We start from the raw sequence: 25,906 nt of genomic DNA, 5'->3' as shown, positions 1-25,906 counted from the left end.
AAACGTTTGATCAACATTGCCACCTGCTGTGAAGGCCACAAGATCAAAATGCTTGCTAATAATAGTCTATTCTTTAGAATCGCTACCTCTCAGTGTGGCTGGTGTCTCAGTTTTCACATAACCATGTTACAGCCGGCAAATATTTCCCACCAAGAGCAGCCGTTCAGAGCTGTTTTGACTTCAGAAGCTGTGCTCAGCACTACGTGTGGCGGCTCCACACTTTTCTCTTTTTGTTTTGAAATGCTCAATCGTGGCAGACCGCCAGAAATGCATCTCACAATAATGTGAATTCCAGGGCTGTGCCAGTGATGGATGCATGATCAGATGTCCTAACGACACTCTGCGCTGTAAGTTAATTAGTCATGGAGGACTGTGGGATGAACACAGTGTGACCCTGAACAGGGGCTTGTCTGACTAGCCTCAGGCCCATTGGCACACTCTATTGTTCAATAGAGTCCTGTGTGTCGACTGGAAGAGGGGGGCTTCTCCCTACTGACTGCCTCAATTCAGCTGGAAATCAGAGCAGCATCACCTCCCCCCCTCCCACACGGCCCTAGCAACCACGCCACGCCGACAGTTGCCAGGCAACCAGACAATGCTGGAGCCACTGGCTGTGGTGTGCGTGTCAGTGAGTTTGTGTTTAGCCTGCATTTAAGATCAGCAATCGTCAAACAGCGCAAATGTATTTCTTCAAAACATTTAAGTAATTCCTTCTTGTAAATATTTTGCATCTTACAAATTTAACAGCTGATAAAAATAAATTAGAATGTATTTGTAGGCTACACAGTAGGCTACTGTGTGGTGAATATATAAAGAGATTATTATGGATTAGGTGAAATTAATCTTGGAGGATTTGAGCGGTGATGGCTGCATTAGCAACATGTCATTTCACTTTGAGTCCAAACGAGGTCATGTGCGTTTTAAAGGAAAATCACAGCGGCTATCTTTCAACGTGCTACAACCTATTTGTGATTTCTGACCTTGTTCCTGGTAATGCAACCCATACCACACTCAAATCAGCAGTAAATGATTTATCAGTGACATCACAGCACTTAACGCAAATGGCATAAGATATAATGTAAGAAGAGGGGAACATATGTTATACAAATATAACATTCAGAGCCTTCCTATAATCACCTGTAGAAACACATGTAAAAAAGAATACGCTATATTGCAGACTAGAGTATTTTAATGTGCTGTAGGCCTATATTGCTGGTGTAATTACAGGAAGTGTGTCTTTTTTATTTTAATTCCCAAACATTAAGTATCATAATATAATATAATTTAGTATAATATAATATGATATACAGTTATCAAGTATACCAATATATTAATTTTAATTCTGTTTTGGCAATATTTGTATTCAACGTTATTCATTTGTTTATTACTTTTTGGGCAGTACAATGCATTTATTTTGTATCTTTAATTATTTAATTCAACATTGTGTATGTATGTCGTATGTTTTCGAGCCCTTCCAACGCTAGACGGCGCCCTGTTGTGTCACTCTCGACTTTCCTGTTTTCTCAACTCTGACCCCGGCGCTTGTGTCCGTGATCGGATCTCATTCGAGGAAGGTTTTCTGCTGGGTAAAACAAATGAAAGTATTCCTTCAGATGAATGGACTGTCAGTGCTGCTCGGCTAGTTTAGCAGCAGCTACACCCAATCCGTAATAGGATTTGCGGACGCAGCGGGTCTCACGGCTGCTGTCACATAATATGACCTGCATGTGTTTCTCTGCATTTGTTTGGCTACATAGCTAGTTAGCTGGTGGCTAGTCGGCTAGCTAGCAAGCCCTGTCACCGCTAAAAGTGCTAAAAGCGCTGCTGTCAAGTCAGAATAATATCCGGCTTTAGATATTATGGTAGCGTCTAATATCCGGGACTCATGACAGCTTTATGTGACAATGTTCTCCAGGTTAGTTTTACCAAGGTATAGAACAAGCCGTCTGTGAACTAGCTAACTTGAGCTAACCGGCTCACAGCTCACCGTGTCCGGCTTTATAACCCCAAGCCCCCGGCACATTTGGAGAGAAGAAGCTAACTACACCCATAAACTCACCGGGCTAAAGTGGATACCGTTTAGTAGCATTAACGATTTGGCGACGGGATAACCGACTTCCAGCGACAATGGCTAACGTTACAGACCTGCAGACAAAATACAGCAAGCTGGCACAGGAGTACTCCAAGGTAAAACACTTTCCTATCGTGTAATGTTAGTAAGGTAACGTTATTAAAACATTAATGAGAAGGCTGGTAGCCTGCTCAGAAGTATCCAATGAGTTATAAACCACCATAACTGTATCATCTATAATCAATGACACATGCTAATTTATTTAATTTTTGTTGTCACTGCAAATAAATGAACTTAACTAAGAATTATTACTGTAAACTGAATGAAAGCCATTGATTCTACACCAACTTAATGTCATTTTGGAAGATGTAGTTTGTAGTGCAGTTGAATAATGGTGTTTTTTTATTAGAAGCACCTCTAATTATAATTCAAAAACCAGAATACAGACTCGAAAATAACCTTACAAATGAATCAACTCAAAAACTGAACATTAAATCTGTCATGAAACTAGTTTTTTTATTTGATGCAGAAGGTGGAATAAGCCTGGTATACCTAATACAGATTTTGTCAACACAAGACCAGTTATTTCATTTTAGTTTTAAGGTTGTAATTTAAGTACAACATGTGCATCATTTTCACATGTTAGGTAGCTTAAAATCACGCTGTGTAAAGGTACATTTTTAAAGGTTAATACGTTAACTAGTGACAGTAAAGCCTGTGAGTCTGCGTTTTCTGTGAGCTGTTTGCGCCCTTTGTGTCGGTGTCAGCTGACAGCAAGGGTGCTGTTTCCTGTTGAAACAATGATCTCCCCGTTAGCCAAGCACCATATCCTGCTCAGGAAGTGCTAACTGTGTAACTGTCACATGTGCTGCCGTTATGCTGAGTTAAGGAGGCGTCTAGGAAAAAAGAGGACCTAAGTGGTGAATCTTCACGTTATGCAGAATTGGAGAAAAAACAAAGCAACCACAGACAAAGATATGATATTGTTGATGAAAATAGACATGTTTGATACCTCATACATACATTAGCATTGATAATAAAATCGTCGCATCTGAATCCTGACCATAGATAACATTCATGTGTCATCCTGTACATGTCTCCACAGCTCCGTGCCCAGAACCAGGTCCTGAAGAAGGGAGTTGTAGATGAACAGGCCAACTCTGCCTCATTTAAGGTAAAGTGACATATAAAACCGAACAAATAATGTTCCTCCACAGCTGTAATACACAATGTCCCTGTTACAGGTGATACGAATAAACCACAGCTAAACTGTTTTAGAGATTCTAGATTATTTCATAAATTGTAAACTTCTTTTTCTATGAATATTCATCAGGTTGACACGGGTAATCATAAGGCTTAAGGGGAAAGATATGTAAACAACTATTTGTTCATGTTTACTAAGCAACAGAAAAACATCAGGTCAACTCAAATGTATTACTACTTCTTGCAGTGTTGTTACTGATTATGCTGGATGTGCGCAATCACAGGTCTGCCATATTTGCCAGGGAGCTTAATTATAAAATCACAGCAAGGTCTGCTACAATTCATGGAGTGTTGTCTTGTTGATGTAAAATAAGTTAATTTCCTAAAGTACTGGTTGTAGACAACACAACTACAGGTCTTTGCTTGACATGTGTTTGTCATTGTGGTCACCAGGAGCAGCTGAAGCAGAGGGACCAGAGCCTGAGGAAGCAGGAGCAGGAGATGGACAGTCTCAGCTTCAGGAACCAACAGTTGGCCAAACGGGTGGAGCTGCTGCAGGAGGAGCTCGCTGTCAGTGAAGCCAAGGGCAAAAAGGGGAAGGTGATCATGAGGGGAAATCAGGGAGAGGCACAGTATGTCAGAGGCACCGGATGTACAGTATATAGCCATTAGATATTAGTTTAAAGAGTGATCTGAAATTTGCAACACTGATTCTGATTAAATGCTTATGTTTGTAGAGCCAAAACATCCTCACTAACATGTTATCTTTACCTCCTGCAGAGTAAAGCAGACTCTCCCTCACAGCACGGTCTGGAGACCCAATGTGTATTTGATGAAGACCTGCAGAAAAAGATAGAAGAAAATGAGCGACTTCATATCCAAGTAAGCAGCCGTGTTGTGTTTATGTCGGTCCGTCATTGTCCGGTATATAAACAGTTAATGAACTGGTGGGGCCATGCATGTAATGGCTCTGTTTCCTGCTGTATGCGTGTTAGTTCTATGAAGCAGGTGAGCAGCACAGCCGGCAGGAGTCCGAGCTGAAGACACGACTGCAGGAGCTGGAAAAAGACTCGGAGCAGCACCAGGCCGTAGTGGGCGGACTCACCACCAAGTACATGGAAACAATCGAGCGGCTGCAGAGTGACAAGGCGCGTTTGGAGGTGAGGATGAACAGGAGGAGGTGAAGAACATATTTTTACTATACGTCTTTTATACAGTTTATTCAAATGTCTCTTTTTCCTTTATTCTCATAGATAAAATCACAGACTCTGGAGAGGGAAGCAAAAGAGTGCAGGATGCGAACAGAAGAGTGGTACATCATTTTTATTATTTGACGGTTTGAGAATAATTGTACCTACCGCTGCGGTGTGAGAAAACCAAAAGGGTGATTTGCATATATAAAGTATTTATACATACTTAATGAAGTTACAGTATACTTTGGATAAACTCCAGTAGTGGAACTAGACCCACAGAAATACCATATCAGTATTTAAAAGATCTGGGAAACCACCCCATTTTAACATAAACCTTGGATATGTACATTTCACACGTCTGTTATTGTGATTCACAAAACCCATTTACATTGGATAAACTAAGTGGAATGCTTAGTTTAATATGTTATTTTCTGCTCTCTTTCTGCAGTCAGCAGCAGTTGAGGCTGAGCCAGTCGGAGCTGAACCGACAGGTGAAACAGAGCAGCAGTGTTATCCAGGAGAAAGTGCCCTTCAACGACACCAGTGAGTTTCTGGCACTGAGCCACGGCCACAAAGAGCGATCTGCTACAGCGAGCAGACATCTATTTGAGAACATTTATGTCTTTGTCACTGATGCAATAACCCCGTTGCGCCCAGGAGTAAATAGGGTAATGTTTTACCAAACTGTAATACTGCACGCAGCGGGCCGGAGGCTAAACCTTTTAAGCTGTGTTTGTGGAGTCAATAAAGTTCAGTGCAGGTGGATGTTCTTTAACTTCCTCTCTCTCTCCTACCCGGCAGAGCTTATTGGCTACAACAGCTTAAATGTGCCACCACACAATCGGAGGCACCAGGTGAGAAGAAAATATATACTTTATAAGTGCATGTGCTTTTCATTTGTCTTAAGAGAATACTTTTGTCATTAAGCATTCCAGATTATAAAGTGTTGTCCCAGCAATTTCAATACATTGTGATCTAATTCATATATCTTTGCATAATGCAGAGTTTGCTGCAGTAATGCACATTTGATCATTTTGAAATCTCAACATAACAAGTACCTTTTCTGATTATTAAGCAATAACTTTAGATTCTGACGATAATGCTCCACTTTTATTTATTGACACAAACAATTCGGCATATTTATTAATAATTGTAGATCATCATGCAGATGCATCTATGGATTATTTTGATTGTCGAGTAAGCCGTCATTTATTTATTAGATTCTGAACACTTGAACGTTCATAAGTTTATGACTCATGGAAATGTGGCATTGTCATATTAAACAACACACACCATACACAGCCATTATGGATTTTAAAATCTTAAAGTGACGGTAGTAAAAGGGCTGAAGGGATTGTTCGTTCACTGGCATTCCTGATTAATTAAGTGGTCAAAAAAAAAATGTCAGGGAAAGAGTGACAGTCGTCATCAGATACCTTTTTACGTGGTGCCAAAGATATTCAAATGATACCACTTAAGACACAACAAAGCAAACTCACACACTTTTAAAGCCTAAACTTGTAATGTTTTGATATTTTTGCTTAGAAATGATCAGTTTTCTAAATAGTTGCAGAAGTTTTCTTTGAAATGATTAATGAATGAATCACCTGATTCTTTGTCAGAATATATACCTCAGGGTTGTTCATCCAGCTGCATTTCCTCACAGACTGAAACATAGTGTGGGCTGTGTGTTCTTTCAGCTCAAAGCGCGGGACGTGGCAGGTCAGGCCCTGAGCTTTATTCAGGACCTGGTGGCTGCTCTGCTGAACTTCCACTCCTACACAGAGCAGAGGGTTCACATCTATCCTCTGGACTCGTCCATTGAGCCCATTTCCCCTCTTAACCAGAAGGTGAGACGACCATACACAAGACACACAGACTGTGATTAATATATAACAGAAGAGTGACGAAACACAGTATCAGTGTAACTAAAGATGTCTCTCTTTACCTAGTTCTCTCAGTATCTACATGAGAACGCAGCCTATGTGCGCCCCCTGGAGGACAGTTTCCTGCATCTACACCAAAGCATCACAGAAGACACTGTCACAGTACTGGTAAGTGCTTTCTTTCTTTTCATAGACCTCGTGTGGGCTTGTTAGTGATGCTCTCCTATAACCGACCACTTATTGAGTCTTTTTCTCTTGAATTGAAGGAGACCGTGGTCAAGCTGAAGAGCTTTGCTGATCATTTCTCCTCATACACCCACTTTCTGCAAAAGATTCTTCCCTACCAGCTGAAAAGGTCAGCGCGGGTTGTGTTTGTGTGTGTTAGTGATCGATAAATGGAGTGGAGGAGGCGGTATTAATCTACTCTTCTCTCCACAGCCTTGAAGAAGAGTGTGACACACCTCTTTGTACCGCTGCCCTCACTGCGAAAAACCAGGAGCTGCAGAGTGACATGAAGAGAGTAACTTCTGTGTTTGAGAAAATGCAGAGCTACATCAACCTTTTGGCCTTGCCCAGTACGTTTACACAGAAAGTACATACCATATGTCACAGATTAGTTCCTGCAGCTTAGTTGTTTTGTAGAAAAGGAGAATGGTTTGAACTAGGATTAAAGCATTGGTTTTGCTGCCGGTGTGTTTAGTTAGTCAAATATCTTAGACTGAATACCTCTAAATTGTGGGGATATTGTTGGGTTGACCATTGATTTAAATGAATATGCAGGTAAAGTTATAATAATCTCTTTAGTATTATAAGATAATAGAAAAGCTAGGACAGTGTAAACAATTCAGAAAGTTAAATCAATTTACTTTAATGCAGCTTTTTAAATTCACACACTTCCAGAAATCATCAGTCCAAGTTTTAGGTCCCGTTGAGTTTGATATATCACAGCCTAAAATATCAATCCATTATCCCAGTTAATAGTGTAAAAGAATAGGATTTGTTAATGGAAATAACTGGTGCTATGAGTGTGAATTGCCACAATATGCTTGTTTACTAATTTGTGCAATGTGTCACAGGTGTTCGGCAGGACGCCATGCCTCAGAGCAGCACCTCCGCCGTCTTCACGCAGCTGGCCGCCTGCCTGCACAGTCTTCACGATGCCATTAAAGGTGAGCCGCACCGTCAGACATGCTTTGATCCACAGCCGTTCCCCTCAACAGCACGAGTTATCGCCTCTCTGCTGCCATTCAGAAAAGTGAGACTACTTTTCTGTTTTCAGAACGATACCCACCCGCTCGGTTTTTGAAGTGTAAATATTGAGATGCTTCATTGTTGCATCTATTAGACTGCGATTCTGGAATGAAAGTATAGTGTAATGCTTTCTGGCAGAGAAGAGTCACTTTTTGTGTAGCTGAAACATTTTACTGAGAGGAAATATGTTTATGTTTACTTTTGGGACTGTTGATCCCAAATCGGGAAATGTTTGAGTTGCAACAGAACAAACCAAGGCATTGCACATAAGTAGAAATTAAAGAGTAGAAATAAACAATACTAGCATTTAAACATCTCAAAATAGAATTTAAAAAGTAGAAAATATACAGTAGACCAGGGGTCTCCAACCTTTCTTCATCTGAGAGCTACTTTAAAAAAATGAAAGTGGCCAAGAGCTACTTGCATCACATCACTTACATTTATTCACATAGCACTCATCAGTTGAATTAAGCTACTTTTGTACACGTGTGGAATTGCAATACCTAAAGCTCATCACAAATCTTAACTTCACATCAAGGTCCAAGAAAACGACAATTTCTCACACATTATTATGGCCCACATAGTGAACATTCCCATAAATGTCCTTAATCACCACCTTACAAGCATCTTATGGCACATGTGTAAAATAAGAGCATTCACTCTTTTTCACAGTTGGTGAGATGAATGGCGCTGCATGGACTCCACCATAGAGTGTATGCTGGAGTGTAGCCACTTAGGTTCACTCTAATAGAGTCATTTAAATGTTCATCAGTCGGTCTTGTTCTGTATTTAGATTTCATTCATGTCAGAAAAAGCTGCTTCACAAAGGCATGTAGAGCCAAATAAAGTTTCAGTGCTGCTTGGTGAATGTTCTTATCGTTTTCTGGGAGTTTTGCTGAGACTTAAGCTGAACATGTTTTTGGAGATTTATAACCTCCATCTCCACAGGATTGACACTGAACAGTTCAGCCATCTTTTTCTTCTTCTTCTTCGTCTTAATATTACATTATAAACCATAATAAATGAATTGTATAGGTCTAGGCTCCCTATATCTGTGTGTGAAATTGTTCCATCCTCAAAAACGAAAGCTTCTGCAGTCTAGCTGCAGCTTCTAGCAACTGTCTTCTCCTGTTAAAGAAAGGACACTGAAGGTCCTGAATGTGGCGTCACACACATGACTTAAGTCTGAACACAGCAGACAACAGGAGTATTTACAACAGCACTATCAGCCTGTCACTCATTATTTACAGGGTGGGGGCGGGGTTTGGAGGAACAGAGGAGACGGGGATCGCGGAAGCTTTCCTCCTGCCTTCACAAACTTTACACACATATTTATCAACTGAAAATAGCAAGAGGACTTTCATACTCTGCAATCCAAGACTTGATTAAATCCACCAAAAACCTGACATGACGATAACGAGTGTTTTTCAAAAAACACAAATCCCTCCCTGTGTGTCTCTGAGCCGCAGCGACAGGGCCTGATTCAGAGCGGGTCATTCTGCTGTTGGTTCTGGACTGGTGTTGGTGGAGAAAGCAGACTGCTCCGTGTGTGGTGCCGCTGTCACATCTGTTCCTTGATCTCTGCGTCACGAACCGATTTGATATTCGTGTGACAGAAAAAAGAAAAAAAATGTTATTGTCCAGCCGCGGCCGAAAAAAATCAAGAAGCAAAGTTACTACGCTATAATCGATAATCGAGCGGCGAGCTACTGAAAAGCTACCGGTAGCTCGCGGGCAGCTTTTCAGTAGCTCGCCGATCGATTATTGATCGACGTGTTGGAGACCCCTGCAGTAGACCGTGAAGATAAAAAATCGATTAACTCTGACAATAAAACACTATTGAAGTACCTTTGTCTTGTTTCTTTTGGGAACAGCTAGCGTACTCAAATTCACACACCAATAAAAAAATCTAAATGTAGGCTCATAATTTACACACCAATCAGGAAGGGAGCTTCACTCAATAGTTATCTTTACATCTCATGATGGTAACAAATATCTGTAGCTAATATATGTGCCTAATGAAGCTGAAGTTGGGATAAATAATCCAACAGATGCTTTTTAAATTCTCTTCATAAATGTTCCTCTCCTGTGTGTCCAGATATGTCAAAGCACTACAACCAGAAGGCCAGCTTAGAGCAGGAGCTGCCCACCATCACCCAGAAGCTGTGCACCACCACAGAGTGCCTGCTGGGATCTCTGGGCTCTCTGACCAGCAGCACCGGCAAGGTACGGACAACAGGGGGCAGGCAGCAGCCACATTTATATTCCGTATACCATGTTCAAACAGTTATTTGGTAGCTGTAGTTCACAGAAGCTTAACTGTAAGTAGCAGTGATTTTACAGCCACTGGATCACGTTGGTTGTTTTGCCGCCACAGAACTCAGGTGGGCCGGCAGTTAAATGTTCAAAGATGCTGTCCAACTCGCAGTTAGTCCATCTGCTCCCCAGTCAAGGGAAGTAAAGGGGATACATGATTTCTCTTTGTGGATCAAGTGAAGCGTGGGCTGAGATGAGTCTGCTGATGAGAGGCGGAGTCCGGTGGGTCGCAGCGCCCAATAACACTCTGGCGCATGTTGTGAGGAGTGGGCTGCATTTCCAGAGTGATCATCTCTCCAGGCAAAAGCTTAATTGCTCAGACATGTATCATCCTGGGCACTTGGTGGTGTAATCATCGCTCCGCTGCAAACACACTGGTTAATTGGAGGCAAAACAGAATGCTGTGTCTCTGCATTGAGACATGTCGGCATAATTAGTGTTTCTTTAGCACAGGAGGCTGCAAAGATTTTCATTTCTTTCCCCGGTTGGAGACATAATGTCCCTGTTTTGTTGCAGATTGCCACTTTCTTCAGCAACAACTTGGACTTCTTCACATCTTCGGGCTACAGTCCAAGAGGCAGCACGCTAGCCCTGAACCCCTTGCAAGCAGAGAGCATGCTGGCCAACAAAAAGAAAGCAGCAGCCTATATCAGTGCTGTCAAAAAGGTTAGTGTATGATTCAATCTGCCAGATATTCCCAGGTCTTAGCTCGTAATAAAGGGTGACACTGCAGTGACAGCCCCCAAACATCTCGTCTTTGTGAATATTTGATATGCAGCATCTGCACATACCCGTATTTGATTTCCTCTGTGTTTCATGACACCATTTATTTGCTTTTTATTCTTTTTTTCCCATGGAAAGGCCTTTTTTATCAGTAGTGATATACAAAAAAGCAAATTAAACATAGGAACTGCATGGGTTTTATTCAACGATAAATGTTTTCTCTTTATGTTCTTCATTCAGGCCCGGCCGCAGTCGGTTCCCTACAGTGACGCTCTGTCTAACCGCCGTGTACTCACCAGCTCCACTGAGAGCAGAGAAGGCCTCAGTCAGCAGGTATGACACTCGGCTCAACCACACTTTTCTTAAAACATTTCTGTCAGTATAGAATTTATAACTTTTAAACATTTACCTAATCATTTTTCAAACAGACACTCCCTGGTATGAGTCAGTGTGCAGGCCAGGTTTGATTGCCCTTAAGGGCCGTTTCTATAATAACGGAGTAAAGTCCAAATAGGTTTGAACATGGTTTTTAAATAACCATGCAATCATGTTTATTGTGGCTGGAGAACAACACCACCAATAGTTCTTGCATAACTACACGAGTATATGGAAAAAGTTAGTCATAAATGCGTAGGCATCTTAGAATGATATATTACAATCACTTGATATTTCAAATGTGTTATATTTTTCCCGTTAATGAGCCCGTTGGTCATATGAACTGCTTCAATTTATCCGCATCAAGTTACAGTTAAGCAATATTTGTACAAAAGAAAGATCTTATTGGACATTTGAGCATCCAGGTTGGGAAGGACCAATGGAAAGAGCCGTGGACCTTATCTCTTACAGACTCCCTTTGATCAGATTTAAATTATGAGTTTCAGAACAATCGACCCAATTGTTGTATCTTCCCAAACGAGCTTCTCTATTTCTTCCTAAATACTGCCGCCCTTTCACCTTACCCAAACATTGCTCAGCCCTCCTCCCACAAGCTCACTGTCCGCTCCTCTCCCCCCGCTGCCCCCCTGCAGGTGCAGCAGAGCCAGGACAAGATCGCCCGGCTGGAGCAGGAGAAGGAGCACTGGCTGCTGGAGGCGCAGCTGGGGAAGGTGCGCTTGGAAAAGGAGAACCAGCGCATCGCTGACCTGGAAGCTCAGCTCGCTGCAGCTCAAGGGGGGAGTCTGAACTCACCCCCAGCTGCAGCCAGCACGCCCGTACAGAGCCAGGAGGAAGCAGAGATGGAGCCCAGCGCTGGGGAGAGAGAGGCCACGCTGTGCACCAGCTTGGTACTGTCCCTCATTGGCTGCTGCGCTTGTTAGTTTTTGCTTGCAGAGGACATTTTCCGCCCATGGCACTAGTGTCTGATTTGCTTCAACAAAGAGAGTATTATGGCTCTTTTCTTGTGGCTCCCACGCTAAGCAAGTTGTTGCCTAATGAAAGCAAGACTTCCAATGCGCTGATGCAGCAGAATAGAGGAGAAATGTTGTTTATGCAAGTCAGTGCAGAGTTCACAGTGCAGTCACAACCCAGGGCGGTTTGACTCACCCGTTACTGCGCTGCTTGTGTTTTATTTATATTATCTCTTGCATGGCTTGCTTGTCCTAACAGTGTTGGACGCCTGTCTGTGCCTGAAGCTTTTATACCATCTGATTTATGATGAACTTCCTGACATGTTTTTTGTTCTCAGGTTGGCATGTTGTGCACAACTCCTTCAGTCGAGCATGTAAGTTACCACACACTTAACCAGCTGACAAAATAAAACACAGAGTACCTAAATAAAAAACAGAAATGCATTTTTTAGTTTAATACTTCCTAGAATGTGAAACAAAGTTCTTCTCCAGCTGGATGTTGTGTCTGTGTGTACAGGTGGGTGACGAGGAGTCCAGGGAGACGCTGATAAAGACTCACTACATGGCCAGAGTGGGAGAGCTCACCACACAGCTCCAGATCTCAGACAGCAAAGCGGTGCACTTTCACTCCGAGGTGAAGCCCTAACCAAGCTGCTGCTCGAAGCAAAGAACTGAACTTTTCCTTGCATGTCACTGGGGAAGAGGAATATGAGAACTCATCTAACAGCCTCCTCTAAAAGCCCAAATACATTTAGTGCAGAACAGTCACTCGCCCTGCTCCTTTCATATGCTTGATACAGAGAGCACAGAAACTGAATCAGAAGTTAACCTTCTTTTCTCTGTTATTTTCGCTTTGGACAAAAGGCAACACTTTATTTCCAAGTGTTGCCTTTTTTCACTGAGAAACTGACACCTTCCATTTTTGGTGTCAGGTATCTGAATGTAGATAGCTTCTCTAAGTGACATCCGGTCGCATTAGTGACTAACCGGCACGTCAGTCATTAACATTTAGTATCATAGCAACAGGACTGCACCTGATCTTGAGTCACAGCCTCGGGAATTAATCTATCACTATTTCAGACTCTGCATTTACATGTGGCAGCTGTCCTTAAAAACACCAATGTAAATACACCTTTATTGAAGCTTTTGAAGAAAACCTGCAAAGTATAGACTTGCTTTACATCTATCGGGGGACAGCAGTTGTTTACTTTCCTTTTTTTCTCCCTTTCTAGTGTCGAGCTTTGGCAAAGAGATTAGCCATTGCAGAAAAGTCTCGGGAGACTCTGACAGAGGAGATCAAACTGGCCACTCAGAAGATCACACGCTTGCAGGTAAAAAGCAGCCTCATTACCAAAAGAGCTTTCTACATTAACCCCATATAAGCTCAGAATACATTGTCACTATGTTGTCTGTCACACAGGATGAGCTGGCTACGACGAAGAGGAGCTACGAAGATCAGCTCAGCATGATGAGCGACCACCTGTGCAGTATGAATGAGACTTTGAGCAAGCAGAGAGAAGAAATTGACACTCTGAAACTGGGCAGCAAGGTACAGCACTCGGACTGAATCGCCTATTTATATGCTTTTTGATCGTCCAAATGGTTCCCTTTCAAAACGTAACTTCGCTCTCGGGATTTTTTGCAGCTGTCACATGCCATCAATCCCCATGTACATAAATATAAAGCTCAATCGTTTAAAATGGAGCGACACAAATCCAGTGGGTTCAAGGTTCATTTCAGGGTTGTCAGTGAAATGTGACGTTGTAAAGTTTTCGTCAGATATGGGGTGAAATGCGAGGTCACTGGTGGCGTCGTGGTCTGTGCCGGGCCTGATGGGAAAAGCACCTGCTGGAACCATCTGAAGAAGTCGTTTAAAGTTAGAGCGGCAGAAAAGGAGAGGCCCCTTTTTGAAGCGTGCATGTTCCTGCTTGTGCGCACACAGAGAGCTGAGTGCTGGGAAGTTGCAGGACAGAACATGTTTGAGAGTTAAAGGTGGTGATTTTCTCTCGGAAGGCCAGAGACCAGCCTCAGCATGTTTTTACATCTTAAAACCGAATGCAAAACCAACCTGAGACCTATCACCTTACTGCACTTAAACGCAACACGGTACTTTAAATGTTTTATCAATGTTGTAACTGACATTCTTTGTATTTTTCTTTTCTTGTGTTTTCTGTTCCTTCTAGGGAAATGCCAAAAAGAACAAAGGTCGCTAGAGCTGCTCTTTAGGCTCTGGCTCCATGTTGGCATCACAAAGGGCACCTTGAAAGAAGATTTGATGTGTGGAGCCTCGCAGCAGCGTCCTGGTACAAACTGTCACCGTCACCAAACCACAGGACGGCTACATGCGCCTCAGATTCCTCCACTATCAAACAGAGGCAATAAGAATGAACTTCTATGGAGGCGTGAACCATTTTTAGAGTTTGACTGAGAAGCTTCCTTGTCCCCTTTTCCTTGTCACAGCACAAGTTAACACTTAACATGATTTGCTGACAACTGTTCCGGGAGCTGCTTCTTGACCTGTTGGCCAAAGCAGGATGGAAGAAAAAGAGATGTTCCCTAAAAGGGACAGAGAAAGATAAACAGGAGGAACAGTTCAAGTTGGTTATGCTCACTGATGTCAAGCCTTGAAGACCAAACCCTGTTAATCGGTGCGCTCCTGCTTTTAATGCAGCTTGAGAGAAAATGAAATTGCATCATCACTGCTTATCTGTCAGAGCAGGCGAACAGAGTAAATGTTGGTGTGGCTGTATGTGTGTACCAGGCTTTACAACATGTGACTATTGTTTTACACTTAGATGTTTTTTGTAATCAAGTTTAGAGATTATTTGTGCCTGTATGTCCACATACAGCATAATACCCCTCTTACAACACATGCATATATCACAAGCGTATGTAAAGAAGGGCTTTGAAACCTAAACAAACAGCTAACAGACACTTGAATTCATTCCTCATGTTGGAAAATGTTCTGTCCAGTGGGTGTGGAGAAACAGGAAGAAATGTCTGCCTTGAAGCACTGATTAACTCTTTACCTTGAAGAAAAGGGTACGATGGACAAGTCAGAGCTCGTAAAACGGTGTCAGTCTGTCTCTGTGAACAAAAGTATTTTTTTCATTACCAAAGTAAACGGATGTGCACTCAGAAACCTGCTGTGGCACAACTGTTTCTAAATTCATGTTTTAATGTGTATGGATGAAAAAAGGGTTGACATGAATAACACTCATTTCAAATCATGATATAATTGTACTGTATAATTTCCAAAAATATATATGTATATACACAAAGGCATTTATTCAAAGTTTACACATTTTTATTTTCCACAACATTTTGAAAAATGAATCAAGTTATTTTTGTGTGTGAGGCAGGATTAAGTGTCTGAGAGGGGCGGACCCGTCTGTAACCGGTGCTTACACAGCCTGATTCCTGAGTCATGGCAGAGGGCAGATAATGTTTACAGTAAAATGGCTTGTAGTGACTTGAGGAAATGAAAGGAAAGCCCAGCTTGGTTATGAACATTCTTATGGCCAGTTTACACCTGCCAGCAAACCTTTTGATCATAAAGATTTGCCAACACCCCCAATTACTGATAAAAACATATATACTTCTCACAATGTAACCTGTACAAAAGCACATATAAATATGTGAAACAAAATAAAAAGCTTGTTCAACATGTAAATGATTCATATATTGGCCAGCTGGTTATTAATGAGCATGTCTGAGTTGACTTTTTGTGCTGCGTTTCTGGGAGTTGGAGGAGACTCGGATATTAAATCGCCCATCATTTTAAAAACAAAAAACAGCTGGTAACACACCCTGTCCCCTGGGAAATGAGGCAACACCATTAAACTGGACGTATGAGGATTGGAAGATTACTTTTTGATGATGTACTTTGCATTCGAAGGCAGAAACACAACTTTAATTGAATTTATGATGCTTTCAAATGCTCTTGGTGCACTACTCCAGAGTTCAAATAAATAATAAACCCCCTTTATTTGTGCTTTCAAGGGCTTTAGACCATTAATGACAACAATGATAAACAAAAAAGTTATTTTAACCTCTGTAGAGGCTGCAGAATTAGGAGGAACAATTACCAACGATGTACAGTGAGGGGAAAGTATTCTCCCATTATATCCTGCTTGTTGGCCCCTGCTTGAAATTATGCATTGTTTTACTTTGCAAGTAAGCCACACTATGACAGGACTGGTTTTGATTTGGTTTATTACAAATAATATAAATCATCATTACAAAGTGGAAAAACTGTGGGATCCTGACTCACCCCTTTCTATTTCTTGTGTACATTTTACTGAAGTAACTCCTGTAGGTAGGCCTACTGTGATTGCACTGTCATCAGACCAACGTTTTAATTAGATAGAAAACATGGGTTTAAGTCAAGCCTTTTATTAATTGTTTGCTTTTAATGCTTACATATTCTTTGAGTAACATGAAGTACATTTGACAGGGTTTTGATATACAGCCTACGAAACCTCACCTTTAAAATGTATTAAATTCATCATAACCATAGACTGTCGATCATAACATTTTGTATATGTCAAAACATGGGTTTATTTAATCAAAACACATGGAGACTTACTTACTGTAAGAATATCTTAATGATGTACCCTCAAGGAGAATGTTTCACTACTTGCTGTGATGATCGCGCCTATTTCCTGACACAGAAATGTCCTACTATCTTGAACGCAGCGCCGCTATGTTCACTCCTGCAGTGTCCCGCTGTAGGACAGTGTGTGTGAACTCGGGAGGGGAAGCGCTGTTAAAACTCCCAAGATTTACACTCTGCCATTTTGAGGAAAACCGGCCGACATAAAGAGTACAGACAAACATACGCGTCCAGGTCATGGCCTGAATACGAGAAGAAACGCTGTGAAATGTGAGTATTTCACTCTTCTGGTCGCACTCGGGTTTGTTTTTGAGAGAGCTGAGATAGTTCACGTCCGCTAGAAACGACTTAAAAAACGCTTTTGGTTTTACTCTTCGTGAGCTCTGTGTGTTGTCAGCTCAGCGTTTGATGTGCTCACAAAGTACTGTGCAAACTAAACAAGTGAGTGACAACTTTACCCAGGTTTTGCGTGGGCACAAAGGCGCAGGAGTGATCCCAGAAGTGGGCCTCTGTGTGCGGCCTGCCTGTGTTGTGGGTGACAGCATGCTGGTACTGTTTTCTTTCTCCAGCCAGAGTTGTTATGGGCGACTAGAAACATGTCGTTTACCGGCGACTCGTGGGTCTGTCTGGCATTTCACTGACCCCACGCTGCAGAAAGTGTGTGGTAAACAGAGGTGGAAGAAGTACTCGGGTGTGTTACTTAAGTAAAAGTAGTGCATTCAAAATCTAATTTGAGTAAAAGTACAAAAGTGTCGGCATCAACATATAGACTACTTAAAGTACCAAAATTACTCCTTATGCGTAAAAGCCCATTTCAGAATCCTATATATTGAGTTACTGGGTTACTATTATGATTATCCATGTGTTTTTATCACACCTGGTCAATGTAGCTCTAGCTCATTTGAATAACTTTACATATATCTTAACCTATAAGTATATCTCAAAGTGTATTTAATAACTGATTTAGATCTAACTTAGTTTATAATCTAAACCTAAAAAGTAACCAAATCTGTCAAATAAATGTAGTTGAGTAAAAAGTACAATATTGGCTTCTAAAAAGTAGTGGAGTAGAAGTATAAAGTAGCAACAACTGAAAATACAAGTAGGCTACCTGAACATTGTACTTAAGTACAGTAGCCTACTTGAGTAAATGTACTTTGTTACTATCCATCACTGGTGGTAAACAAAAGTGCAACAATGTTTCAACTATGAGGAAACAATTATTTCCCACAAGTAGATGTGATGTGACCATAGACTGTAGGATGTGACCATAGACTGTAGGATGTGACCATAGACTGTAGGATGTGACCATAGACTGTAGGATGTGACAAGTAGATATTGTTGGCTCTTTGCTGAGATTTCGATTTGCTATCTATGATCGGTAACACAACTTTGTTGGTTAGTTGTTTCATTTGATATGTCTCTAAAGTATACAGTGTAATTCCATAGCCTTACGTGACATTAATAGTTAGTGTTACAATAAAAAAAAAAGTAGAGATGAGAAAGTAACGTTTAAAGCAATATCTATCTAGGCCACTAGCAAAGTGTGCTAACATTAGCTAACATCTCAAAACTAAAAGCTGCCAGGCCGAGTAAGACTGTGGACTGTATTTAACCGAGCAGTTTTGTATTTTATTGATTTAATTAGATATTATCTTTAAATGACATTTGACCTCTTTCAAAGTGTTGCTTTAAAAATGCTCTGAAATGTGTTTCAAAGTGATTCACTATACTGAATGAGTAAACTGCTTGCAGTGTAATAGTGGACATGCTGTTTTAGTGTTTCAGCTGACACGTCCCTCATTCATTCCCGTTTATTTGTTCAATTCATGCTTTTTTTTGCACTGTAAATAATATATCTCAAATAACATAGATGTATTCATTGTGCTTATTAGGTGTGGGGAGACACCCAAACTTTCTCTTCTGCTTTGTTTCACTTTGCAGACAGCTCCAATTGTTGCCACTGTAAATAGGTCATCACATTTCAGCTTCTATGTCACACCGGTAGTACTCTCCCATCAAATGGAAACGGATAGTGTCTTATTCTTTCTGTATACAGACCTTTCTAAGGAAAACTATCTACTCTAAAGTGTGAACGCATAGGAACTATCCAGGGGATCCAACAGGAACTCATCTCAACCAGGAAGCATCTGTCTTCCATGTTAAAGTTCAACATTTTTTTTATCACTGCAGTTTTATTCTTAAACCACAAAAGTTTCCTTTCAGTCATCATTTGTCAGGCGACTGTTTCTGCTTTCTGTCATTGAGGGAATTGTTTCTGTCACAGCAAATAATACAGGAAATACAGCAGATAATACCAACATAACAAAACCCCTGTGAAAATGCACTTTAATGTTGAAGTAGATGCTCATTACAAACACTGCAATTCATCTTAGTTATGAATTCCAAGATGTATCATTATTTTTCTAACATCCCTGTTGGTTAGTATCTGCTTATGACTGCTGTTCCTCTTTTTGGATTGACATGTCTGTGTGATTGTGATACGTGGTCACATTATTCCATAACTTTGGCGTTTGCTAGTTTCACTTGTTTTTGTATCCGTTTGGAGTTTTGGTTTGATGACAGGCCTCTTTTAAAGCTGATGAAAGCATCTTTTCGTAACATATTGTGACTCAGCTTTCCTCAATAATTATAATATAAAACTTACTGTAAGTAGTTGTGTATGGGGCGTTCAGTTTTTTGCCTACCCCAGCAAGTCATGATGTCATTCATGTAAGTATAGTAATAATCAGGTATTATAAACCAGAGATAATGCATGTGATTAGCGTCGTTTTTGTCTTAATGGACCCTCATTAGAAAGGTTTTTGCATTATATAGGAGTGTGAAATTGTGAGGTTTCCTCATCTCCCAAGACTTGGGGTGATAATAAAAACCGGTGTAAGTTGTAAAAATAGTTTGACAGAATGGTTTTATTTATATTTGTATTAAACCTAATGACCGTAATAAGCCTATCTTAATCCCCAGGCTCCTTCGTTGTCACTGGTTTGTTTGGCAGTCATGAACAGCCAGAGACAAACCAATATTTATGGTGCATTTTTTTTATTTGATAAATGAAATTAAGATAATATTTGTTGTCAGTTCACATGGACAGAGCAGGCTGGTATTTCCTGTGTGCAAAGCCTCTTGTCCCCAAGGAATGTGTGGAATGTAGTCTTTTGTCCTCTGTAGATTTAGCAGCGTTTCATTTCTGGACCGCCTGCTGTAGAACCCAGAAAGACTGGAAATGAGTTTGAAAGTCTATCAGTAGCCTCTGCAGAAAACTCATCCTCCTCCTTGAACCAACGCTGACTGATTCTCTAAATCGCAGAGGCGGGGTTGAACTCAATGAATGTCTGCGTGGCATTGCAAAACACCCTCTCATTAGATAGATGTCCTCAAGTATTTGACTGAAGACTTGTCAATCCTCTACCCTGAATCGAGCAGCTCCCATTTCCCTGTTTATTTATAGCGAAAGGAAACTTGCCACTGGATGTCTCCTTTATGCAACTCATGGCTGTGATCTTGAAGGGAGGAGGAAGGCTGTAATTGAGGCTTTCTTTTTTTTTTCTCCACGATTTTTATGGGGAGATGAGGCTTCAACATTACGAAAGCAGCTTCTCTGTGTCTTGCGAGCCTGATGTTTGTGAGAGCCGAGCTGCCAGCACATCAAACAACACACTGTGATTGAGATTATATAAAGATTACAACATGTTTACTCTCTGCCCATTGGCTAATAAGCCTGAATACGCTTGTTCTTTAGCAATAATTCCACAACATTTAATACCTAAATTGAAATATGTTCTGTAGATCTAACATCAGCGAGGATAAAACATTCATGGCGCCTTATCCTTTTAACCAGCTTTCCAGAGCGTCATGCTACTGATGGTTCTCACAGTTGAATGCATGCTGGGTAATGAGGCAGGAGCTTTGCCGCCATTGCTAACTTTTCGCGCACGCATTAAGAGAAGGCTTGCAATGAAATATTTAAACTCAGCTCATTTTAGAGCCCGGTGTTTCTAAAAGAAAAACGTTTTAGCTCATCAATTAACAATACGAAACCTTTTGAACTTTCAAACACTTTTCTATTTTGAAAGCGGGAACATTTCCTTGTCTATGCATTTACATTTCCTTCTCTTCTCCAGTAGAGAACACATTACCTTTATGTGCTGCAATACTTTGAGAAACCTAGTGTCAATTTGTCAGAATTCTGGATGCAAATATATTTCACCTGTTGAGTATATTTGGTTGACATCAAGAATTACCTGTTTTCCTATAGGTTTGATTGAGAGAGTATCTTTCGCAATGTGTTGTTTAGAATTACAATAAGAATCATATAACTGTTTTATTGGCCTCGCCCATGAATCAAGATAATAATACCAGTACTCCACTTTTTCAAGCAGTATACACTCCGCAAAGAATAAAAGCCACGGAGTGATTTCCTCTGATACACAGGTGTAGTGTTAACATGTTCATAGGCAAGGCTCCCTGCAGGTAGATCGGGGTTACCTGAAGAAGGTGAAAGGCCTGAAACATTGTTTAATAAAGTTTATTGCAAGTTACTTTAACTAAGGAAGCAAAAGATGTTCATGAAAATCAATAGGTTTTGTAACACAAAATCCGAACGTACCATCTAGAATAACACCAAGTAAAGAATGTCAATAATGTCTTATTTGCCCTGACCAGGGATCAATGTATAATAGTGAATACCCCTCGCTTCGTTCAAAAAACGTTTAAATAAAGTTATTGCCTGTCGAATAAGGCTACAGTGCTCTATCTCTGTCTGTATTGTTTGCAAAAATGATCCAAGTAAAGAAATGTATCAGCTGGCATTATGTTGAAATTCTAACATGCTTTGGTTGATTCTGTTGTGTCCGTGAACTTACGAGACGATTCAGTTAATAAATGTTTATCTAAAAGATTCTCAAAAAGCTTGAAAATCAACAAAAGCTGTAATCTGCAGTGTCAATTGAAGAAGATCTCCTGCCACCTCTCTGACACCATTGCGGAGTACTTGCTGTGGTTAATTGAGATGTTAACATATGTACACACGTTCCAGGTTTTCAAGGTTGGTCTCTCATTACTTCTTAATGGAGTACCTTAAGGAAATATGTTTTATTGATATCCCCAGGAGCTCTTTCTCTCTCTTTCTGCCAACAAGATAAATTCACTTGCTCAAGCTTTCTTCTGAGGACCGATGTGTTACCCCAGGAATATTTGGAGTTAACCTTTTTAAAAATGACTTTTAAGACTAAACATTTTTCATTTCTTAATTCCTATTTGTTGTTTCTTGCAGAGGAGAAGGCCTCAGGGGGACATTCATCCCAACAAAGGAGGAATTGTTGATTTGAACAGGTCATCAGTCCTCTACAGGCATGTGTTCCACAAATCACTCAAACTGGGTCACATTTGAAGATGACACCACACCACTCTCATCCCCTCAGAAGCCCCAACAGTCACCGGAGCATATCAAAGCAGCATTACCACGTCCCAATGGGTTGAAATTAGTTCTTCCTCCAATCAGAGACACTTCCTGGAGCTTCAATAGTTCTCTCGAATCCCCTCAAAGCCACTCAAGTCTTAGTGGAAGTTCCTGTGTACCATGTAACACACCATTTTGCACTCCCGTGAGTGGGGTTCCTAGCGGTGCCTCCCCATTTCACTCCAACACGTGGGAAAAGAACGACTTTTTTCGCAGTCTCTCGAGTACATCTACCATCTCTGCTCCCTCTCCTGCGCCAGAGGCCTTGCACCAAACCTCAGACGGACCAAGCCCCTTCCCTTCTTTCCAGGGAAACTCAGGACACTATAACCCCTTCTGGGATGGATCTAGACACAGTGCAGATGTCGACAGCTCCTCCTCAGACTCAGAATCGGAATCCCAGAGCAGCCTACCGCGTTTCTTCATTCGGACCAAAGACGGCAGTGAGCCTCCACGTGACCATCTCCAAAACTCTCTCTCCTACGTTTGCCACAAACTGGAAGGGCTAAAAGCAACGGAAGCAGAGACGGAAAATGGCGGCGGGAGACGGCTAAGATGCAAAAGTGAGGTGTTAAGCGAGGATTCATCTCAGTTTGTTCCCCGAGGGCTATTTCGTAGCAAAAAGCGAGACGGCTGGTCTGTCTTGCTCCGGATTCCGGAGAAAAAGAACCGCATGTCCTCGCGACAGTGGGGGCCGATCTACCTCCGCCTGTTGCCGGGAGGCGTGCTGCAGATGTTCTACGAGAAAGGGCTGGAGAAGCCGTTCAAGGAGTTCCAGCTTCTCCCCCAATGCAGGCTCTCAGATCTTAAACTGGAAAGCTACGGCGAGCCCCGCAAAGTCCTCTCTGTCAAAGTGGAACATTACTCGTACACAGAAAAGAAACGGTACCACCCCAAGCTGGAGGTTAGCCATGAGGCGGAGGCAGAAGAGCTGCTGAAGTTTGGCTCCACAGCCCACGAAGACATGGAGGACCTGGTCGTCTCCATGGAGGAGGAAATCTTTAAGTTGTGTTTGCACCACCAGCAGAGGCGGCACTACGAGGAGCAGGAGCTGTCGCTGCAGATCACCGATCATATCTGGGTACAACTAGATAAGTTCGGCGAAGTCATCGAGCGGACAGCCTTCACCCAGATTCACTGTCTCTCTTTCCTCAACGGACTAGGGGATTGTTTTCTCGCCCTGAACGATCTCGGCCTGCTGCGCTTTGACTCCAGCTACGGGTCAGAGGAGGACGGCGAAGTGTGGATGGAGATCGCAGATAGCCATTTCCACAAATGTGTGAATGAGACAGAGTTTCAAAGGTCCCGGCTGGTAAAGTTTGCACCTCCCGAGGCCTGCAGGGTGGAGCTGATGCGGTATAAGACGGAGATCCTGGGTTGCACAGAAATTCCCTTCTCGGTCAAGGCCGTTGTCACAGTTCAAGGCGCCTACGTGGAGCTCCAGGCCTTTCTTAACATGACATCCACCTTCCCCTCCTTGGGGAGTGTGTCTGACACAAACCCTCTGTGTGAGAATGTAGTGATCCGTGTTCCGGTGCCAGGCGAATGGGTCAAAGTCACGCAGACAGCGGCCTTGTTGCGGCAGAGGTCGCTGAAGTCCCGCATGAACAGAAATGCCTGCTTGGGTGCTGTCGGCGCTGCAGATTCTCAGCCTGTCATGCAGGTGACAATCGGCACAGTCAAGTATGAGAATGTATATTCAGCCGTCGTGTGGAGGATCGACCGACTGCCATCAAAGAATACGGGTAACACATTCCTGAGAGATACAAATTTAGCCATCCATATTTTCTCACTAGCTCGTTAGCCTTGCCTCCTCGTGCATTTGTACAGTATGTTCTCCGCTTGTTGGTGTGACACTCTAACTACAAGTGACCTTTGTTTCCCCTCTACAGCAGTGGATCATCCCCATTCATTTTCCTGCAAGCTAGAGCTGGGATCTGATCAGGAGATCCCGAGTGACTGGTACCCTTTTGTCACGATGGAATGTGAAATTATGGGCGCAGTTGTGTCTGGAACCACGGTGAAGTCGCTGGGCACTGCCAACGACATCCAGCCGCAGAAAAATGTGACCAGTTGGACGCGCTATCATTGTCAGGTAATCAGTGTTATTTTATCATGCTTAATGTTACCTTAATTTTTTTTTATAGAAAACTGTTTATTGATGTTCAACTTACCTCATTGTCTCTTTTTAGGTGGAGGTTGAGAAGAAATTGATTGAAACAGAGTCACAGAAGCAATCCGGGTGTATGACACAATGAATATCAAAGACTCTCTGAAGACGATGTTACCCCTTTGCTCTAAGATATTTGCCCAATGGTGAAAAAGGGATGACAACAAAATGATCAAAAGTAACGGTGATGAGTGACTTTCTGCTTACATCCGGTGTCAAATTCATATAAATACACATAGCCTGCTAGTATTTCTGATGGAGCTTAACCGATTATGTATCCTTCCATTTAAGATGGTCCTTTTGCATAGCACTTTACATTTAATAGTTTTATTAACTGTATGACCACAGTTTATATGAGTACTGTATATAAGCTTGCATTTGCATCATCTGCACTGCCCTCCAGAATGATTGGCAGCCTTATTAAATGTAGATGCAATGGGCTGCATGAGATAAACAACTAAGTAATGAGCAATATTCACTGAATTTGAGAAAAGGTATGAATCAGCAGGTGTTTAAAATCAGCCCTTTTTGTTTGGCAATGCTTAAAGGCAATATGTAGGTAACTCCTTGCTTCGCCTTAAGATTCAGAACAAATTTGACATTTGAAAAAGGACAATAGTGTTGTAATTATAGTTGGACAATTGCATTAGTTCGAAGGGGGGGTCACATTATGCTGAGCCCTGCAGATCAGCACTTGTGTAAAGGGACTTAATCATAATTATTAGCAATTTAGTTGAACTCACTCAGGCCCAATGCCAATTGGCAGCCATGCTCGGCAGTAAAACTATAATTAAAGCTCCAAAGCTACATTAGACAAGCACAGCATTATATAATTATTCTCACAAGTGCACACGCCTAAGAGTTAAACACATGATTTCATATTTGAAGGGTAATTGCAAAATACAGACAAAGTGCGTTTACAAAGTGAAACCGGTTTGTTTTTAACTAACCTACATTTACTGTGCACAAATGTGTTGACAAAGATACAACTCATTACTTGCGTTGCTTACCTCAGGCTGATCGTTGACTATACTAAGATTGTATTCTGGAGGAATGTATTTTATTTAAACAAATCAAATCTTTATTATGTGATCTTTCTGCCTCTGGGTTGTGAGTAGGCTGGATACAAAAGAATAGTGCAGCTTCAGAGTGAGCTAACAGGCCTTCAGTGATGACTTTTCTGTATGAGGTACCTGGCTTAAGCTGGATGTTATGTACATCAAGAGTAAACATTTTGATTAAAGCTGAATGACTCGTGATATTTCTTGACAGATGTTCAGAAACTAACTTTGAGTTTATTACTGGTTAAAGTACTTGTTCAAGGTGTTGCCACATACTGCACATGCATATGATGCCACAATAATATGCCAATTATTAATTTGAAAAGGAACTAAATAATTATAAATGAAACACACACCTCAGCGAGTGTCAGAACAGCAAATTAACGTCTTTTAATCACACTTTTGTTGAGAACCTGAGAGACCCAGCAGTGTTATGGCAGGCTGCTGTTCAATAAATGACATTGTGATTTTCAATACAATTATTTTGATGCCAATCCTCCATGCTGCTGTGTGATTAACTTTATTTGATCAACTTCCCCGGGAACCCATGGTGATGAGTCACTATCCTGTTGATTGAATGTTTGTATGTGTT

At 41.5% G+C, this 25,906-nt stretch overlaps 2 protein-coding genes across 3 annotated transcripts; both read left to right on the top strand.

Annotated features, from left to right (window-relative positions):
* The first annotated feature begins 1,517 nt into the window (after window positions 1-1,517).
* Window positions 1,518-15,667, top strand: ppp1r21 (protein phosphatase 1, regulatory subunit 21). 2 transcript variants are annotated; one of them, XM_034209674.1, is made up of 22 exons: window positions 1,518-2,187; window positions 3,177-3,245; window positions 3,728-3,844; window positions 4,055-4,156; window positions 4,270-4,434; window positions 4,528-4,586; window positions 4,916-5,010; window positions 5,269-5,321; window positions 6,168-6,317; window positions 6,420-6,521; window positions 6,620-6,708; window positions 6,792-6,928; window positions 7,430-7,522; window positions 9,703-9,830; window positions 10,437-10,586; window positions 10,884-10,976; window positions 11,672-11,926; window positions 12,328-12,363; window positions 12,507-12,623; window positions 13,222-13,320; window positions 13,410-13,538; window positions 14,173-15,667. In XM_034209674.1, exons 1-22 carry the CDS (start codon window positions 2,128-2,130, stop codon window positions 14,200-14,202), a joined length of 2,328 nt encoding a protein of 775 aa, XP_034065565.1. In that variant the 5' UTR covers window positions 1,518-2,127; the 3' UTR covers window positions 14,203-15,667. The 2 variants fall into 2 exon arrangements, with proteins under 2 accessions (XP_034065565.1, XP_034065564.1); XM_034209673.1 differs by having other exon boundaries at window positions 1,519-2,187; window positions 3,728-3,874.
* A 1,042-nt stretch (window positions 15,668-16,709) lies between these two features.
* LOC117542177 (stonin-1) lies at window positions 16,710-25,510 on the top strand. Its single transcript, XM_034209663.1, has 4 exons — window positions 16,710-16,874; window positions 21,898-23,828; window positions 23,976-24,178; window positions 24,276-25,510. The coding sequence occupies exons 2-4, from the start codon at window positions 21,977-21,979 to the stop codon at window positions 24,339-24,341; spliced, it is 2,121 nt and encodes a 706-aa protein (XP_034065554.1). The 5' UTR covers window positions 16,710-16,874; window positions 21,898-21,976; the 3' UTR covers window positions 24,342-25,510.
* Window positions 25,511-25,906: the final 396 nt, after the last annotated feature.

The sequence above is a fragment of the Gymnodraco acuticeps genome, unplaced genomic scaffold, assembly GCF_902827175.1.
Source record: "Gymnodraco acuticeps unplaced genomic scaffold, fGymAcu1.1, whole genome shotgun sequence".
Lineage (NCBI taxonomy): Eukaryota > Metazoa > Chordata > Actinopteri > Perciformes > Bathydraconidae > Gymnodraco > Gymnodraco acuticeps.
This window is presented reverse-complemented; position numbering and strand designations above follow the sequence as displayed.

Coding starts and splice junctions, on each gene's coding strand:
- ppp1r21 (XM_034209673.1), top strand. CDS start 2,128: ATGGCTAACGTTACAGACCTGCAGACAAAATACAGCAAGCTGGCACAG. Junction 6,929..7,429: donor CAACCTTTTGGCCTTGCCCA/GTACGTTTACAC, acceptor AATGTGTCACAG/GTGTTCGGCAGGACGCCATG. Junction 11,927..12,327: donor CCACGCTGTGCACCAGCTTG/GTACTGTCCCTC, acceptor TTTTGTTCTCAG/GTTGGCATGTTGTGCACAAC.
- LOC117542177 (XM_034209663.1), top strand. CDS start 21,977: ATGTGTTCCACAAATCACTCAAACTGGGTCACATTTGAAGATGACACC. Junction 23,829..23,975: donor ACTGCCATCAAAGAATACGG/GTAACACATTCC, acceptor TCCCCTCTACAG/CAGTGGATCATCCCCATTCA. Junction 24,179..24,275: donor GGACGCGCTATCATTGTCAG/GTAATCAGTGTT, acceptor GTCTCTTTTTAG/GTGGAGGTTGAGAAGAAATT.